This window comes from Carcharodon carcharias, chromosome 2 (genome assembly GCF_017639515.1).
Source record: "Carcharodon carcharias isolate sCarCar2 chromosome 2, sCarCar2.pri, whole genome shotgun sequence".
Taxonomy (NCBI): Eukaryota; Metazoa; Chordata; class Chondrichthyes; order Lamniformes; family Lamnidae; genus Carcharodon; species Carcharodon carcharias.
This window is the reverse complement of record NC_054468.1, coordinates 132,930,777-132,948,806: the sequence shown is the minus strand read 5'-3', so window position 1 is coordinate 132,948,806 and position 18,030 is coordinate 132,930,777. Positions and strand designations below refer to the sequence as shown.

General features: G+C 39.7%; 2 protein-coding genes across 9 annotated transcripts in view; one reads left to right on the top strand and one right to left on the bottom strand.

The window, feature by feature from the left end:
* Nucleotides 1-18,030, top strand: part of ninl (ninein-like) — a 113,508-nt gene that overhangs the window by 91,783 nt on the left and 3,695 nt on the right. For all 6 annotated transcript variants that reach the window (XM_041176992.1, XM_041176975.1, XM_041176983.1 and 3 more), the window contains 3 exons: nt 1,312-1,596; nt 10,346-10,492; nt 16,748-16,960. In XM_041176992.1, the coding sequence (XP_041032926.1) occupies nt 1,312-1,596; nt 10,346-10,492; nt 16,748-16,960 (645 nt within the window). The remainder of the gene's footprint in view (nt 1-1,311; nt 1,597-10,345; nt 10,493-16,747; nt 16,961-18,030) is intronic.
* gins1 (GINS complex subunit 1 (Psf1 homolog)) overlaps nt 5,475-18,030 on the bottom strand; it is a 42,679-nt gene continuing 30,123 nt past the window's right edge. The window contains exon 8 of one of the 3 annotated variants that reach the window (XM_041177061.1): nt 5,475-5,518. The gene's annotated coding sequence lies outside the window, so the exon portion shown is untranslated. Of the gene's footprint in view, nt 5,519-9,532; nt 9,601-14,779; nt 16,793-18,030 lie in introns of those variants that run through there. The other 2 variants (XM_041177057.1, XM_041177048.1) reach the window with 2 other exon arrangements.

The following is an 18,030-nucleotide window of genomic DNA, read 5'->3' as shown; positions in this document are numbered from 1 at the left end:
TGTGCCTGCATACAGTAAGGTCTGAACAACATTCAGGCTTGGGCTGATAAGTGGCAAGTACATTCGTGCCACACTAATTCAGGCAATAGTCATCATCAACAAGAGAGACTCTAACCATCTCCATTTTGCATTACCATTGCTAAATTCTCCCACCATCAATATCCATTGACCAGTGTTACCATTGACCAGAAACCTAACTGGCAAGCCATAGAAATACTGTGGTTACAAGAGTAGGCCAGAGGCTGGGAATTTTGCAGCGAGTAACTCACCTCTTGACTCTTCAAAGTCTGATCACCATCTACAAGGTTTGTGTCAGGAGTGTGAAGGAATGCTGTCCACTTGCCTGTATGAGAGCAGCTCCATCATTCAGTCCACTTGATTGGCATCCCATCCACCACCTTCCCTCCATCACCATTGCACAATGGCTGCAGTGTGCACTCTCCATAAGATGCACAACAGCAACTCACCAAGGCTTCTTTGACGACACCTTCCAAACCCATGACTTCTACAGCCTAGAAAAATAAGGGCAGCAGATGCATGGGCACACCACCACCTGAAAGTTCCTTTCCAAGCCCCACAGCCCCCTGATTTGGAGAGAAAGTGTTGCTCCTTCACTATTGCTGGATTAAAATTCTAGTATTCCCTCCCTAACAGCACGATGGAAATATCTGCACTCCACAGACTGTACTGGTTCAAGAAAGTGACCTGCCCATCACCTTCGCAAGGGCAGTTAGGGATGGACAATAAATGCTGGCCTAGTTAGCAAAACTCACATTCCATGAACAAATTTTAAAAAAACCTTTAGTGATGTGTGCCTTCATCTGTGTCGGCACTAAGCTCTGGAATTCCCTCCCTAAACCTTTGCCTCTCCGGCTGTCTCTTTAAAACATCCCTTGAAATATTAGCTCCTTGTTTAACTAAAGCTGCAGGCCAGAATGGAGTTCGATACAACTGGGAAAAAGGTCACTTACTACACACAAGGAACATTACTGTTGTACAATAGAGTACTGTAATAGCAGTGCCATAATTAGACTGGCTGTTGCGTTTAGTGGGCAGATCACACTCTCACCAAGTCACCTGCTATAAACAGTGGGGACTACACTAATATTCAACAAACTGTACAATCAGTTTGGTTTACTTTATCCATTTCTATAGGTTGAATGTTTTTGACTTGTAGCAGTTTTATACCAGTAGAAATTTGCTATTCTCATCTAGGTATTTAAGTTAAAGAGAAGAAAGTGTGTGACAGCCTTGAGATATAATGTGATACCACCTTGATAAATATTGTTCTTTTGCATCCATCTTGCCTAGAACAAACAGTACATGGCTGGAATTGCCCAGCTCAGTAGCAAGAATCTGCAGCTGGGCGATCAGAACTCCCAATTCAGTGCTAAGGTAGACGCTAATCAGAACAGCATTCGGTTGCTCAATACAAGACTTGCTGAACTTTCCCAGCAGAAGGATGAGGTAGTCAGTGTTACCAGACAACTGCAGGAGACCTCCAGCAGATTGGAGAAGGAGCATTTCCAGCAGCAATCTGCATGGGAAAGGGAGAAACAGCTCATGGAACAGGAACTGCAGGCAACTAAGGAAAAGGTATGGCATATTCCTTCATCATTTCTAATAGGAGCTTTGAGATGAGAAGAAAGAACTTCTATTCATACAGAGCTTTCACAATCTCAGGACTGTAAGCTGAGGTTTCTCTAAGTTGGGTGTAAGAGATTCCATGGCACTGATGTGAAGAAGAACGGATGAGTTTACCCGGCCAGTATTTATCTCTCAGCCAATGTCACTAAAACATACTGCCTAGTCATTAGCCCATTGGTATTTAGGGGATCCTGCTGTGTGCAAATTGGCTGCTACCTTTCCCTACATTACAAAATTAAATACACTTCAAAAGTATTTACTTAGTGTAAAGTGTTTTGGAACATCCTGAAGTCATTAAAGGTGCTTTATAATAGCAGGTTAATCCTTTCTTTGTTACTTAAGTAGGTTCCCTCTGAATTCTATTGGAATTTCCTCTGTTTCATTTTAGCCTTTACAATAGTTTTGCTGAAAAATGATTCATGTCAAAGCTTTTTGTCTTGCACTCTTCAGGATACTTGGCAAGAATAAGGGGAAACCAACAACTTGTACTGTATGTGAAGAGAATGTTGATTGGTTGGCAAGGGGACTCTGATTGGTAGAGGCGTTGCCATGGAGAATGCACCAATGATAGTGACTGGCAGTTAACTGCCAAGCATTGTTTAAAATTTAAACCAGGCAGCTTGACCTTGATGAGTCAAGGCATTGCCCTTAGGAATGAGTCAGCAAGTGGCTGTCACTTATTTTGTTTAGCTGAAACAGGTGCAATATATGTATGTGTTCTCTCTGTCTGCAAAGAACTAGGCCCCGTGTATTAATATATGTAGCTTCTAGAACATACAAAGGTGCCACACTGGAAGCCCGAATGACTATTTTAAATTGGTTGTCAGCGTAATTCTTAGCACACTGAGGATTATTTAGCATGGCAACGCATCTACCAATCAGAGTCCAATTGCCAAGTATAAATTGTTGTTTTCCCTTCATATTGGTATTCTCGCGAAAAGTCCAGAAGAGTGCAAGATGAAAAGTTTTGACATGTCTCTTTTTCCAGTAATACTCAAGTTCTATACTACCAAATGACTACAATAGTTTTACTGTATGAATTGTTTTTACAATTCCTGGAACTGTTTCTGAGCTCCTCTGTGCCTTAGTGGCCTTGAGCACATGGAAGGTTACAGGTCTTACTTTTGCTCATGGTCATCTTATCTCTCTCCAACACTGAAACTAGTGCTACAACCAGCTGAGGACGGGTGCAAGGACTCTCCCCTTTCCTCTCACTCCTCTGTTGACAGTAATATGGTTTTTAAAAAAAATTACAAGGATAAATTTGCCAATTCAGTGTGTGTATTTAACTATTTGCATGCTGATTACAATGAGCTTAGTTCAACAGGCTACCTTGAGTTTAAAGGGGTAAGGGGTTAGTTTTTATTGTGCTAAAAACTCACCTAGGTAAAGCTTTTAAAATACCAGAAAAGGTGTAAACAAGTCCCAACTGTTGCAAAACACAAACGTGCAAACACACACACACACACACACACGCACACGTAAAAATACAAGTTACAGAGTAGAGGAGGTTAACTTTTGGCCAAATTAAGATTCAACAATAAAAGGCAAAGATACAAAGTGTTCACTGATTGAGCCCTTTGTTGTTGTTCGTGGCTGAGGCAATTCTTAAAATGGTAGTCCTTGTTTTTTTGCCCTGGAAACACTGCTTTTGAATTTGAAGTCATCTTTAGAATTCCTTTACAAAAACAAAAATATCTGGAAAAACTCAGTAGGTCTGGCAGTGTCTGCGGATAGGAACACAGTTAATGTTTCGAGTCCGTATGACTCTTCAACAGAACTACGTAAAAATAGAAGAGAGGTGAAATATAAGCTGGTTTAAGTGGGGGTGGGGGATGGGTGGGGGAGTGGGACAGGTAGAGCTGGATAGAGGGCCAGTGATAGGTGGAATTCCTTTAGAATTCCTTTGCCTGGTGGGGTTAATCTTATATAAGCAGGTAGGGTTAATTTTAGTTGAAAGTGAGAGAGAGGCAAGGAGCTTTGATGAATTTATATGTTCCTTCTCTAGATTGCCTCAAAGCCAGCAGGGTTTTACAATAAAAGACTTCCAAATATCAAAGATTTTAGGTCATGTGGTAAAACAAAAACAGAATTACCTGGAAAAACTCAGCAGGTCTGGCAGCATCGGCGGAGAAGAAAAGAGTTGACGTTTCGAGTCCTCATGACCCTTCAACAGAAGGCTTTTTCCGCGGGTTAATGTAAATAAATAATTAATAAAGTAACACACATTCAGATGATGTGATTCAGGGTAGGTCTTCGGGCCACTAACCATGTGACCGGCTACCTAGTTTCATCAGTACCTAAGTGACGAACATCCATGCTTACCAAATTTGACGTACTGAAAATCAAGATCAGGCGACCCAGAGCTCCGCTTCCACCTGATTCACTGACCTCGGCTGTGACTTCCTCACCGCCCTTGGTGCGATGTCCAGCCGGATTTGGCGATAAACTGCTGTAAGCGGTCCAGGATTTTGTTATGTCTTTTGATTCTAGCGTTTTTCACAAACGGACAGCTGCCGGAGATGTGAGCCAGTGACTCGAAGGGGGCCTCACATCTCCTGCAGGATTTGTTATGGTGTTGTCTGCCTCGGTTTAAGGTGGATCTTGTTGGGTAGAGATTGCACCGCAGTAGTAAACTGTTAATGAGCCTGGATTGTTTAATGTTGAAACAGGTTTTCATCCAGGAATTCGAGGCATAGTCATTTCCGTAATACTCGATGCTGGTTCCTTGGCATTGGAGTTCGGTCCACTTCCGGTATTCCACCTCCCTCCAAGCCGCGTATCTGTTGATGGGTTTGGGCCTGGACGTTTGGGTAGTATCTATCCATCCCATAGCGATACCAATTTCATCCGCGCCATTTCCTTCCTCGGTCCCTCTTAGACCTCCACTATCCTTGAGGGCTTCTTTGATCTCTCTGAGTACTTTGAGGTTCCTCAGGGAGTCGATTGTTTGTTTGTTGTCAATTCCGCTGAATTCAAACAGAACTGTTCTGTTGAAGGGTCATGAGGACTCGAAACGTCAACTTTTTTCTTCTCTGCCGATGCTGCCAGACCTGCTGAGTTTTTCCAGGTAATTCTGTTTTTGTTTTGGATTTCCAGCATCCGCAGTTTTTTGTTTTTATCTCTAGGTCATGTGGTGACTGGCCATTGGTGGAAAACAATAGATAGTCTATTTATTTTAATGACGGAGTTTCCACCTCATATGGTCAAAACCATCTGTGTACAATAGAGGCCGATGGTGGTTCTTAGCACCTCCCTTGTGCATAATCAGTTTTGTGAGTTCTCCTTTGTTACCTGGTAGCTCTGGAGGCAGAAAATCTGAAACCTTATTCTCCTTGCTGTTTTGGGGTAAGTCCTGACAAGGGCAGGTGTGACGTTCCACAAGGATGTGGTGTAGTATGTTCATTGTAATTCACTTTTAGAAGCTTCCAGAAACTTGGTCAGCTTGCCATCTCAAACCTCAGGTGATCTTTGGCAACCATCTTAAGCCAGTGTCTTAGCTTAAACAGCTGAAGCTGCCTTTTTAAAAAAGTTCCATGTGACTTCAGGTGAAATTGATATTTAATATTTGACATCAATACACCTTACTAGGAATTGCCTACTAAATTTCTGAGGTTTTTATTTCTATGTAATTGAGTATCTGTAGGAACTAGATGAGAGGGGAGTTATTTTTAAGGAAATGCTTAGGAGATATAATGTCCACCACAACCTCTTCCTTCCTCCATCATCCCCAAAATGTCAATTTCCTCAATAGGGACTTGGTGACTTTCTGGCTCCAAAACTTTCTAAGGCGTGAAATTGATCTTTGCCAGTAACACAAAGACTTGTGTGAATTGGTAGCCTGTTTTATACCATGTTCTATTTTTCTTTTCTGTGGAAATCAATGGAAAAGAAAATCATAGGAGGGGTGGAGGTTGTGTTTGAAGTGGCTGGCAATTTACAATCAGTCCATTTTGTACTTCAAGTGCACATAGCAAAGACAGGTTAATTAAACATTCCAACTATGTATTGACTGCACTAAATTGTATCAAGGCCAATGTAAATGTTGTGAAATAGGTAAACCCAACTTTTATTTGAGAATCCTGATTTTGGCACTTTTTCATACACCCTTCCATTTCCCTCCAGTTCTCTAACAGTGCTGAACAATCTAAGTTTCTGTTGTACAGGTAAATGTGTACAGTAATTTCTTGCATTTATATTGTGCCTTTAATATAATAAGGCATCCTAATAGCTAAAGGAGGTGAGCAATTATTTAACCTATTACAACACTTTGCCACAAATTTGAGTCCACTTTCCCTTTCTCTGTTTTTGCAGCCTTCACCCTCCACCCCACTTCCCCCTTCAGCCCTCATGTGGCCTGTTAATATGTTGGTGTGTGGGTAGTATCGTAGTTACGTTACAGAAGACCTGGATGAATAGTCCACAGATGCGAGTTCAATTCCCGTCACAACGGGTTAAGAATTTGAATTCTATTCTAAAATTCTAGAAGTAGAAACCTGGTATCAGTAAAAATGACATGAAGCTGTTGGATTGTCACAAAACCCCAACTAGTTCACTCATGTCCTTTCATTGAAGGAAATCTGCCATTTTTACCTGATCTAGCTTATTTGTGGCTCCAGTCCCACACCAACTTGGTTGACTGTTAACTAGCCTCTGAAATGGCTTACCAAGCTCCTCAATTGTATTATCATTTTAGGGCAACTAGGGATGGGCAACACCCAATATCCCAAGAATAATAATGTGAAACATGGAAATCATTTGTCTAAGAAAAGGAATTGCTTTCTAATTTTATGGTTACAAATGTGCAACATTGCTATCTGTTGCCTTTTCATTTTCCTGATCAGTGCCTATTTTTCAAGAATGTGTTTAAATAAATGGTGATCGTGTTCCATCAAATAAGTTTCCCTGTTGGAGTTTATTTTGGCTAATTAGTAACCAGAAACCTATCTCCATGTTTGAGTTTCTAGCTCAAGTTGCTGAGAATTCCAGAGGACAAGACTTATCAATTTTTCACTCCTTGAACAAAATTTGCTATATTTGATTCCAGTCCAATCTGTGATCCTGAAATAATTCTTCCTCTAAATATTAAGACAGTTCTCTGATCTGAAAGTTATGTCTTTTGTGGATTAGGAGACTGATTGGTAGCTGCCAAATAATAGTAACATATTTATTGTGATTTAGGCATCACTGGCAAGGCCAGCATTTATTGCCCTCCCGTAGCTGCCTGAGAAAGCCGCAGTGGACCAACTCTTGCACAGCGCTTTTGAAACAACTAAGTGCCATTTAAGAGGGTAGTTAACAGTCAACTTAGTTTGTGTAGAACTAGAGTCACATATAGGCCATACTGGATAAGGAATGCAGGTTTCCTTCGGTTAAGGACCTTGGTGAAAGTATTTTTTTACAACAATCTAACAGCTTCACATTCATGTCCACATTTTTAAAAGAAGACTGGATTCAAATTCTCAGCTGCCTTGCATTATTCCAGCCCTCTGGATTCCTAGTTTAGTAATATAACCATGACACTATTGTACTCCTTTCATGCGATGTGATATTCCTCAATATATTTACATTATAGAAGGAAACTGCTATGACTTCTAAGTCTCAGTATCCAATTCTCTGATTGCAGTGGGATAACCTTACAGTTTTCCTTTTCCCCTGACGTTTTGTTTCCTGTCCCTTCCCTCCTTGTGGATTGTTTGAGATTAGAGAAATTGGTTAGTTTTGACTGCCACCTGCCACCTATGAATTGGCAATGACACATGGGTTAACAAAGGCAGTGCCAATCTTATCTGCTTTCTCCCTCATTTTGCAGAAAAAGTTCCATGAGTACTTCAATTGTAATGTGACCCATTGTTAGTTAACAAGGTAAAAAAGAGAATCTCAGGATACAGGACAAATTGAATAAATAATTCTAATTATTGGAAACTAATTAGTCTCCTGTCACTTTTTTTAAAGGTTGGATCATTGTAACAGAATGGGCAAATTACACTTAGAATGGTTCTCCTTATGTTTTATGCATGTGGATGTCTGTTTATAATTTAAATTGCTTGCATTCTAAAAAGGCTATGCTTACTGCCATTAATGGTAATTATGGAGGATTGATTTGCCTTAGCTCAAATTTCACTGCAAATAAATGGGTTAATCATCAAAAACATTTAGAATTTCTTTCATTATTTTTAGAGCCCTTTCCATTTCTTTGCTTTACCTCCACTGCAGCGATTTTCTCAAATAACATATAGGAGTGAGTTCAGCAATATTGTGCTCCCAGCATATAGCCTCATTTGATTGCTTTCATACCGTAGCCCTGATTCTCTGGTTCAAGCTCTTTAAAGCAAGGCTGTGCTTGGTGAAAGAATCTGTACTAAATGTGTCCAGTAATCAAAACACTTTTATTAACAAAAATAACTGAACAGTCATAGTCACTCTTGAATTGTATTTCCTTAACAGCTGTAGTAGAAACTGAGGACGAAACTGCTTTCCTATTTTGGCTTTTAAAATGGCTTTTTTTGCACGTGTGCAAAGAAAATACACTTTACTATAGCACAGAGAGGACGGAATGAGATTTAAAGGCCAAATCAGATTGAGCTGAGAGACTGTTAAAATTATGAAGTTTTTTTTTAGGGTAGATGTAGATGAGGTGTTTCCACTTTTGAGGGAGTGCAAAACTATCAGTCATAAATATAGGATAGTCACTACTAAATCAGTAAGGAATTTGGGGGCAACTACTTTATTCAGGGAGTGGTGAGAACGTGAAACACAGACCATATGAAGTGGTTAAGGGAAATAGCATAGATGCACTTAAGGGGAATCCAGATAAACACATGAAGGAGAAAGAAATAGAAGGATATGCTGATAAGATAAGATGAAGTAAGGTGGGAGGAGGCTCGTGTGAAGCATAAACATTAGCACAGATATGTTGGGATGAATGGCTTATTTCTATGCTGTAAATTCTATGCAAATCAATTTGAAGCCTTTAAGATGAGGTCCAATTTGCAGACATTTAAGACTCAGCAAAATCAGAAAGGCTGACCTGTAACTTGTGTCTCCATGTTCCACCCTTGTACTTGCAAATGGTCAGTTTCCACTTAGTGTACTATTTCATTTCAATGAGAAATGTGTGTTTTGTTTAAAAAAACTGTAAATTCAAACCTGTGTAACCTAAGCTCCAATGTAATTCATTCGCTATAAAGCTTTGGGATGCATGAGGTCATGAAAAGCACCATATTTTCTTTTCACCTGACCTGTTTTCAATTTAAGGTGCAACTTTCAAACATTTTCTTTACAATCTAGCCATGCGTTGTTGCGGTGCAGGACCTGATGTAAGACATTAGAATCACTATAAGCAAATGTTGAATTTCAAAGTTTCATGTTTTTTAAAAAAATGTCTTGCTGCAACAACATAATAGAAATTTTCACATGTCCATGCTTGCAAAGCTGACAAGTCAAGGCTACCATCTCTATTTCCAAAATCTTTGGTTATATTCTTTCCACTTATTTTAATTGACTTTACTCCTTACTAAGTCTTAAATGCTCTGGATTTCCATTGAGCCTCACTTTTTTCCCCCCAAAATGTTTTGCATTTTGTTCTCTTCCCACCACAAGGTATTAGAACTAGATTCATTGGCTAAAGAGACAAGCGCACTAAGGACTGAGAAACAGTACCTAGGTATCTAACCTAAGACCTTGTCACAACAGTTGCATGAGGCCAAAGAGAAGATATTAACATTACCATGTACAAGTTCTATATCATTCAGTTATACAGTGTGCAAACTATATATCGTTCAGTAATTCTGGTTTTTGTACAAACAGTTCATCAGTTGTCCTGGTCTAATATCTTCTGATTTAGCTAAACATTCGATGTGTTCTTCTCGTGGCTCAGTAAGTAGATGCACCATATGAACTAGAGATACCGACTGTAGGAACGTAGAGTTGATGTAGAAGGTCAACAATGATCTGATTGAATGGCAGAACAAGCTTGTGAGAGGTCATTAATAGTCCACTCCTACTCCTTTTTCTTGTGTTCTTAAGACCTCCATTTTAAGCCCCTGGTCTGTGATCTCCATTCAGGAGCTTCAATTAGTACAATTTCTTGTGTTAGGTAAGGGAAAATAAGGCAACGTTCCCTCTCTCGAACATTGTGGGAAGTGCTTGTGTGTGGAGGTCATACAAGGGCAGGATCCAATTTGGCCGTGACACCTCACAGTCAAAATAAATGGTCACCGCTCACTGTTTAGGCTTACCATGTAAGGAATACCAAACGTTCAGCATTTCCAGAAGAGGAAGAGAGAATATCTAACATTATAAAAACATGCAGGTTATCCAAAATAGAGCAAATGCAAATCAGGCCAAATCCAGCAATCTGGTTTGGGTCAAGGAAAGGGCTGAGTAAGCCTTTGGACAAATTCCTAAAAACTTTTGAGGCTTATGACGCGTTGATTTACAAATTTAACTACAGTGTGTTTTGGCAGGGGAAGGCAAGGCTAATTTGGGAAATAGTCACTTGGTCCAAAAACATTTTTTATGTATTTGTATAGTTGGCAAGGAAACTTTCTTAAAAAAAAGTTTTCTCTCTAGCACTTCAACAAAACTTTAAGCACGTGTACACTGTTGATTGCAGTGAAACAAGGTTTAACTATTTGTGTGGGAAAAAATAGCAAGCATACAAGTTTTCTAATCCAAAAAACTGATCTAAATTCAGGTGAAGAACCAAGAATTGGGTTTGGAGCAAGCACATTCTGAGCAAGACCATCTGAAGCTTGAACTCCGAGTAAAGCAACAGGAGAACTTATCGCTGGCACAGGAGATGGGATCTGTTACAAAGTCATTGCAAGAGGCAAAGGACAAGGTATTGTATGTGCTTGTTAATTGGAGCATTGTTAATGGTATTGAGCTGTAAAGTTAACCTTACTTGCTGGATAATAGCATCATTGCAGTTGGAACTTTTAAATAGATTTATATAAGAGTAAATGTCAGTGGTTGTGGGAGGTACAAAGTTGTTCATTAAAAGTGCCATAGAAATTTTTTTTTTGGTTAAAATGCTTAGTGCTTTAATTGAGTTAAATTTCAATGTAGGTTAGAACACTTCAAATCATACAGCAACCATTCAGCTCTACACTGGAAATTTGTGGTCAGCTAGGCAGCTGGAGGAGTTGACATTTATTTTTAAACTGAGCCACCCAGAAATGTATAGTTAGGAAAATACACCAACTTCCCTTACTTCCAAGTCAGGCTGGTACAATGCTTTATTCTTCAAAGAATAGTACAAGCTGTTTTTAACATAAATTGAACTGTAGAATATGCAGCAAATGCTAGTGTGCGTTTCTAAATGGAACACTAATAAATTAATGGAAAGTTACCAATAGCTACTACGCAAATAGATTTGTTTGTTCTATTTTCATCAGCCAAATGATTGGGTGTTGGGAATAAGGTGTGCAATGTTGTAAGATGTTTTATAGGCTGGACTAACAGTCTACCATACAACTGACCTCTGTGGGATATTTTGCTTATATTCTGATTTCTTATTTGTATGACTGTAGTTCTCCACTCATTTCATTTGTTCATATAAAGATATATTATGATTTAAAAATAGCCTGACACAACTCAAGTTTGGAAGGACAAAATTTTATTATAATGTTAAATCTAACTTCGTTGAAACAGTACATTTTAAATTGTTCTTTTGAACTATATATCCAATATGTTCCTGTGCATTATTATGCACACATTATTGAAATTTTGTTGATGTGATTGTGGCAATCAGCCAAATGCATATCCTGGAAACTGAATTGGAGTCTATGAGAAAGAAATGTCAGACTTAACAAGACAAACAAGTAAGCCTGGAAGCTGGCCTGTTGGAGTCTCGGGAACAGGTACACACTCCTCCTTTAAAGTCCTCCTTAAAACCCACCTGTTTGACATCCATTTTGTGTCTGATAACGTTCCTGTGGGATGTTTTCTCATGCTAAAGAATGCATATAAATACAGGATGTTGTTGATTTAATATACATTTGTGTGTGTCTCATTGGATGCAAGTTACCGGTATGTATTTTAATTTGTGCTTACTGTTTTTAAAAAAAAGTATTCAACATCTTCGATTTCAGAAATCACAAAATTGGGAACAAAAATAATGCTCAAATCCTACTAGTTTCTCTTGCACAACAGGGAGTGTATTAGTTGAATAACAAATTTAATTTCCATTTTGCTGGTGCTTGGATGGTAGCATTGACACAATAGTTCTCAGCAACTTCCTTGTTCTTCTGGCAACCTGTCCAGTTCCTGTGACTGAATTCAATGTCTGACTTAATGGGCTCTATTTCAGTATGCAGATTCTCTGTCTCAACCAATTAAAATTTGACTCTGATCTCCGTTGCACACTTGATTTGGAATTGCCAAGCCAACTGCTCAATGTATTTCAGAAGTGATATTGATGATCTGAACATGTCTTAGTCCTTGCTTTTAACAGGGAAAATATGTTGCAGTTACATTTGTGCGCTTGTTGATCCACATTGGTTCCGGGCCCGCCAGTTGATCATTTTTAAGACTTTCATCCTCGTTAAAATTCCCCTATGGCCTTTTCCCACCCTGTGTCTATAACTTGCTCCAGTGCTACAAGCCTCCAAGATCTCTGCACTACTGCAATGCAAATTCCATCCCTAAACATTTTTTTCTTCCTTTAAAACACCCTTTAAAACCTAACTCTTTAACCAAGCTTTAGGTCACCCTTTCCAATTTCTCTCTCTTAGGATTGGGTCAGATGTTGTCTGGTTATGCTCCTGTGAGAAGTGCCTTGGGAAGTTTTACTACGTTAAAGGTGCTATTTAAATGCAGGTTATTGTTGAACCCTAAACAGCTTTTGAGGAGGGTTCAGATTCCACCCTACACAAACAGAATGAGGCTTGGAATACTTATTCCATGATGTTATTCCAGAGCTGCCATTCATTTCGTTGGCCAGTATTTGTCAATTACTGCTGTGCTATCAGCTGTTACTGGTTAAGAACTGAATGATGGCTTTGGAATAAAAAAGATCCAGTTTGTATCAGAGGAAGTATTCTATGTTTAGTTGTGTCACGAAGCCTGGCTTCAACTGTCAATATTGAACCTCTTCTTGGATGATAAAGGGGAGAAGAAGCTAGTTTTATTATAATTTTTGGTTTTACAGCTAAAGGAAAGAACCTGCATTTAAACAGTACCCTCCATGGCCTATGGACGCCCCAAAGTGCTTTACAGCCAATTAAATGTAAAGGGTTAAAGGCAAAGTTAACAGGCATAGGGAACCTAGGTTTTCAAGGGATATTGGCGATCTAGTAAAGATGGAGAGGTTTATAGCAGGTATAGGCAACAAGGAACAAATGAGGTACTTGTAGAGTATAGAAAATGTAATAAAATACTAAAGAAGGAAATCAGGAAGACAAAAAGAAGACATGAGGTTGCTTTGGAAGATAATGTGAAGGTAAACCCGAAGGGTTTCTACAAGTATATTAAGAGTAAAGGATAGTAAGGGACACAATTGGTCCCCTTGAAGATCAGAGTGGTCATCTATGTGTGGAGCCTCACGAGATGGGGGAGATCTTAAACAGTTTTTTTGCATCAGTATTTACTCAGGAAACTGGCATAGTGTATAAGGAAGGAAGGGAAACAAGCAGTAGTGTCATGGAACATGTAGAGATTAAAGAGGAGGAGGTGCTTGCTGCCTTACAGCAAATAAAGGTAGATAAATCCCCCAGGCCTGACATGATATTCCCTTGGACCTTGAGGGAGACTAGTGTAGAAATTGCAGGGGCCCTGGCAGAAATATTTAAAATGTCCTTAGCCACGGGTGAGGTGCTAGAGGATTGGAGGGTAGCTCATGTTGTTCCATTGTTTAAAAAAGAGGTAATTACAGGCCAGTGAGCCTGACGTCAGTAGTAGGTAAATTATTGGAAGGTGTTCTGAGAGATCAGATATATAATTATTTGGACAGCCAAGGGCTGATTAAGGATAGTCAGCATGGCTTTATGCGTGGCAGGTCGTATTTAACGACCCTTGTAGAGTTTCTCGAGGAAGTTACCAAGAAAGTAGATGAAGGAAAGGCTGTGGATGTTGTCTACATGGATTTTAGTAAGGCCTTTGACAAGGTCCCACATGGGAGGTTAGTTCAGAAGGTTCAGACACTTGGTATCCATGGAGAGGTTGTAAACTGGATTCGAAATTGGCTGTGTGGGAGAAGACAGAGAGTGGTAGTGAATGATTGCTTCTCAGACTGGAGGTTTGTGACAAGTGGTGTGCCTCAGGGATCTGTGCTGGGGCCATTGTTGTTTGTTGTCTATATCAATGATTTGGATGATAATGTGGTGAATTGGATCAGCAAGTTTGCTGATGACACTAAGATTGGAGGCGTTGTGGACAACGAGGAAGGCTTTCAAAGCTTGCAGAGGGATCTGGACCAACTTGAAAAATGGGCCAGAAAATGGCAGATGGAATTTAATGTGGATAAGTGTGAGGTGTTGCATTTTGGAAGGACAAACCAAGGTAGGACATACACAGTAAATGGTAGGGCACTGAGGAGTGCAGAGGAACAAAAGGATCTAGGAGTTCAGATACATAATTCCCTGAAAGTGGTGGACAGGGTTGTAAAGAAAGCTTTTGGCATACTGGCCTTCATAAATCAAAGTATTGAATATAGGAGTTGGGATGTTATGGTGAGGTTGTATAAGACATTGCTGAGGCCAACTTTGGAGTATTGTGTGCAGTTCTGGTCGCCTAACTACAGGAAGGATATCAGCAAGATTGAGAGAGTGCAGAGAAGATTTACTAGGATGTTGCCGGGTCTTAAGGAGTTGAGTAACAGGGAAAGATTAAACAGGTTAGGACTTTATTCCTTGGAGCGTAGAAGAATGAGGGGAGATTTGATAGAAGTTTACAGAATTATGAGGGATATAGACAAAGTAAATGGGAGTAGGCTCTTTCCACTTAGATTAGGAGAGATAAACATGAGAGGACATGGCTTTAGGGTGAAAGGGGAAAGGTTTAGGAGGAACATTAGGAGGAACATCTTCACTCAGAGAGTGGTGAGGGTGTGGAACGAGCTACCATCTGACGTGGTAAATGCGGGCTCACTCTTAAGTTTTAAGAATAAATTGGATAGATACATGGATGGGAGAGGTCTGGAGGGTTGTGGACTAGGTGCAGGTCAATGGGTCTAGCGGAATATTTCGGCACAGACGAGAAGGGCCGAATGGCCTGTTTTCTGTGCTGTAGTGTTCTATGGTTAATGTTTGTTAATTAGGCAATTGTTAATGATGATGTAAGCATGACATCAGATCAGATGACCAAGGAACTCTTAAGGAGCAGGTCACAGAACAGTCTGTGTGAAGAAAGTAATGTTTCTTACCATGCGGTCTTGGTTGTGAATAAATGTCCAAGTCACTAATAGTGTAGGAGGAACCTCATTCAGCCCGAAACCAACATGGAGCATAGGACAACTACCCAAACTATTAAACACTTATGAAGTCTAGGCACTGTTGTTATGTGGAAAACATGAAGTCACTTTGATAAGATTTCACAAACAGCAAAGTGGTAATGATCGGGTCATGTTTTTATAGTGATGTTGGTAGAAGGATAAATATTGCCAGGACACCTGGGAGAACTCCTTTGCTCTTCTTCAAAATAGTGCTTGTGTGATCTTTTATGTCTGCCTAGGAGGCAGATGGCGTGTCAATTTTACGTCTCATCTAAAAAGATGGAACCTGACAGTGCACTCCCTCAGTACTGGGATTAGCAGCCTAGATTATGGTTACAAGTCTCTAGATATTATATGCAGGGAACATAATAGGAAGTACTTCGTATTAAATTGTTGCAAATAGAACATTCTTCTTTCAAGGTTTGTAACCCTGAAGTAAATTTCAAGTGATAGTAGCAATTGATTACTGTAACATAATGGTTAATGCTTCTTCATTTCCCATGTTTACCTCTGAAACACCAGATTCCCAGATATGTGTGAGGAAGTGCACTGAAACATTATGCTAATAGCAACATCTGATCTCTTCATGAAATTCCAAAGATTGCAAATTATGTATCATCGGATTAAGATTTTACAGTTTGGTTCTGAGATCCAGAGCAATTTACTGTGGCAAATCAAAAATAGCTTCTGATCTCTGATAGATGGCAAAACAATGTTGCCAGTCCACAGCTTTTAGGCCAAACTACAAGTTGTTTATGAGAAGCAAATAAAATCAGATTAGTGTTGCTTTAGCGCCACTTGTACATTTAATCGGTTTTTGAATCTAATATAAAACATATCAAGAGCCCTTGATGAATTTAAAAGATGGGCTCAATGGTGTCAGCTAATGCTCAATGAGTAGCTCTCTCAACTCTGTCAAAACATTGTGGGTTTAAGTCCCACACTACAGATGAGCACATAATCTAAGCTAACAGATTAATGTCATTAGCCATGGAGTCCTGTACTTTCGGAAGCGGCATTAAAATGGACATCTGACCTCTCAGATGAACATAAAACATCCCACTGCACTGTGTCAATAAAGAGCAAGGTCATTCTTTCTGGTGTGCAGGCAAACATTTATCCCTCAAACAATATTACTAAAAGAAAAACCTAGTTATTTATCTTATTGCAATTTGTGGGACCTTCTGTGCAAATTGAGTGCTGTGTTTCCTACAGTACAATCAATTAAGTGTTTTTAAAGAAATTGGTGTTCCTCCAATTCTGGCATCTTGGCCACTCTGGATTACTTTTGCTGTGTAGGCCCTAACTCAGACATTCCTTTCCTAGTTCTGTCTGTCTATCTGCCTCTTTGATTAAACTTTTGGTCAGCTGTCCTAATATCTCATGGCTCAGTTAAACCTTTGTCTGATACCCCTATTAAGTGCCTTAGGATGTTTTACCATGTTAAAGGCACCATATAAATGCAAATTGATATCCTGCCAGAATAATGCATACAAATATGATTTAACTCATTTTGTTGAGAGAGTACAAATGGGTCAATTAAAAACAAAATTTAATGAAGACATTGTTCACTTAATTGTGAGTAGTAGTAGTTTCGGAACCCACACTTCTCTAAGTTCTCCCCTGCTCCAGTAACCAGTGCTCTATTGTGTTTTTCACTCCCAGTTGTTGGAGGTCAACACCGGACTGATGCTCTCCCAGTCTCAACACCTGCATGAAGTAAAACAGTTAAAGAAGCAGATTGGCAATACTGTGCCCAAAAATCAGATGGCACAATTGCAGCTGAAGCTAACGGTGGAACAGCAGAAAGTGCAGCATCTCCAACAACAGCTCAACGCCCAGAGTCAGGAAGCAAACCAGTTGATGTGTGAACAACAGGTAAAGCACAAATTCTGTACCACTAACAGTTTTTTTGGAACCAAATTAGAACCTGGTTTGCCTGTCCTTAAATGGTTCAAAAGGTCATCTCCATTAAGTTAAATTTTGAAATATTTTCCATGCTCAGTAAGTGAAGTGTTCAGGTTTATGTAGGGGGGCTAAATGCTACAACTCGTATCCAAAACTCTGCTGGCCGTAATCTAACCAACAACAGCTTGTATTTATATAGTCTCATTAGTGTAGTAAATGTCACAGCATAAGGAGATATTAGGGAAGATAATCAACAGCTTGGTCAAAGAGGTCAGTTTTCAGGAGCCTCTTAAAGAAATGATTTAGGGAAGGAATCTTAAATCTTCGAATCTTGACAGCTGAATGCACAGCAGTAGCTGATGGATACTGGCCAAGGGAATGAATGGTAGCTCTGGAACAGCATCATGGAATGAGAAGTATTCCAAGCCTCATTCTGTTTGTGCAGGCTGGAATCACAATCATTCTCAGCTGTCTAGGGTCCAATAACTTGCACTTATCTTGTGCCTTTAATGTAGTTATATATCCCAAGGCACTTCATAGCAGTGTAATCAGACAACATCTGACACTAATTCAAATAAATAGAAATTACGAGGGATGATCAAAAGCTCAGTTAAAAAACCAGGTTTTAAGGAGTGTCTTGAAATGGGAAAGGTATAGGTTTTGGGAGGGAATTCTCAATCCGAGATGACTGAAGGCATAACTGTCAATGGTGGAGCGAGGAAATCAGAGGTGCACAAGGCATAGATAGAATTAGAGTAGCACAGAATTTGGAGCATTATCTGACAAAAATATGCAATTGAGCCACATAGAGAGATTTTAGGACAGGTGAAAGGTAGGTTTTAAGGAGGCAGAAAGGCTCGGAGAAGGAATTTCAAGGTTAGGACATAGACCGCTAAAGGTATGGCTGCCAATGGTAAGGCAGAGGAAGTGGGGGATGCAGAGGAGAGCAGAATTGGATAAGTGCAGAAATCACGGGCTGTTGGGCTGGGGTGATGGGTAAATGGAACTTGGTGCAAATTCACCCATTACCCCTGTGGTCG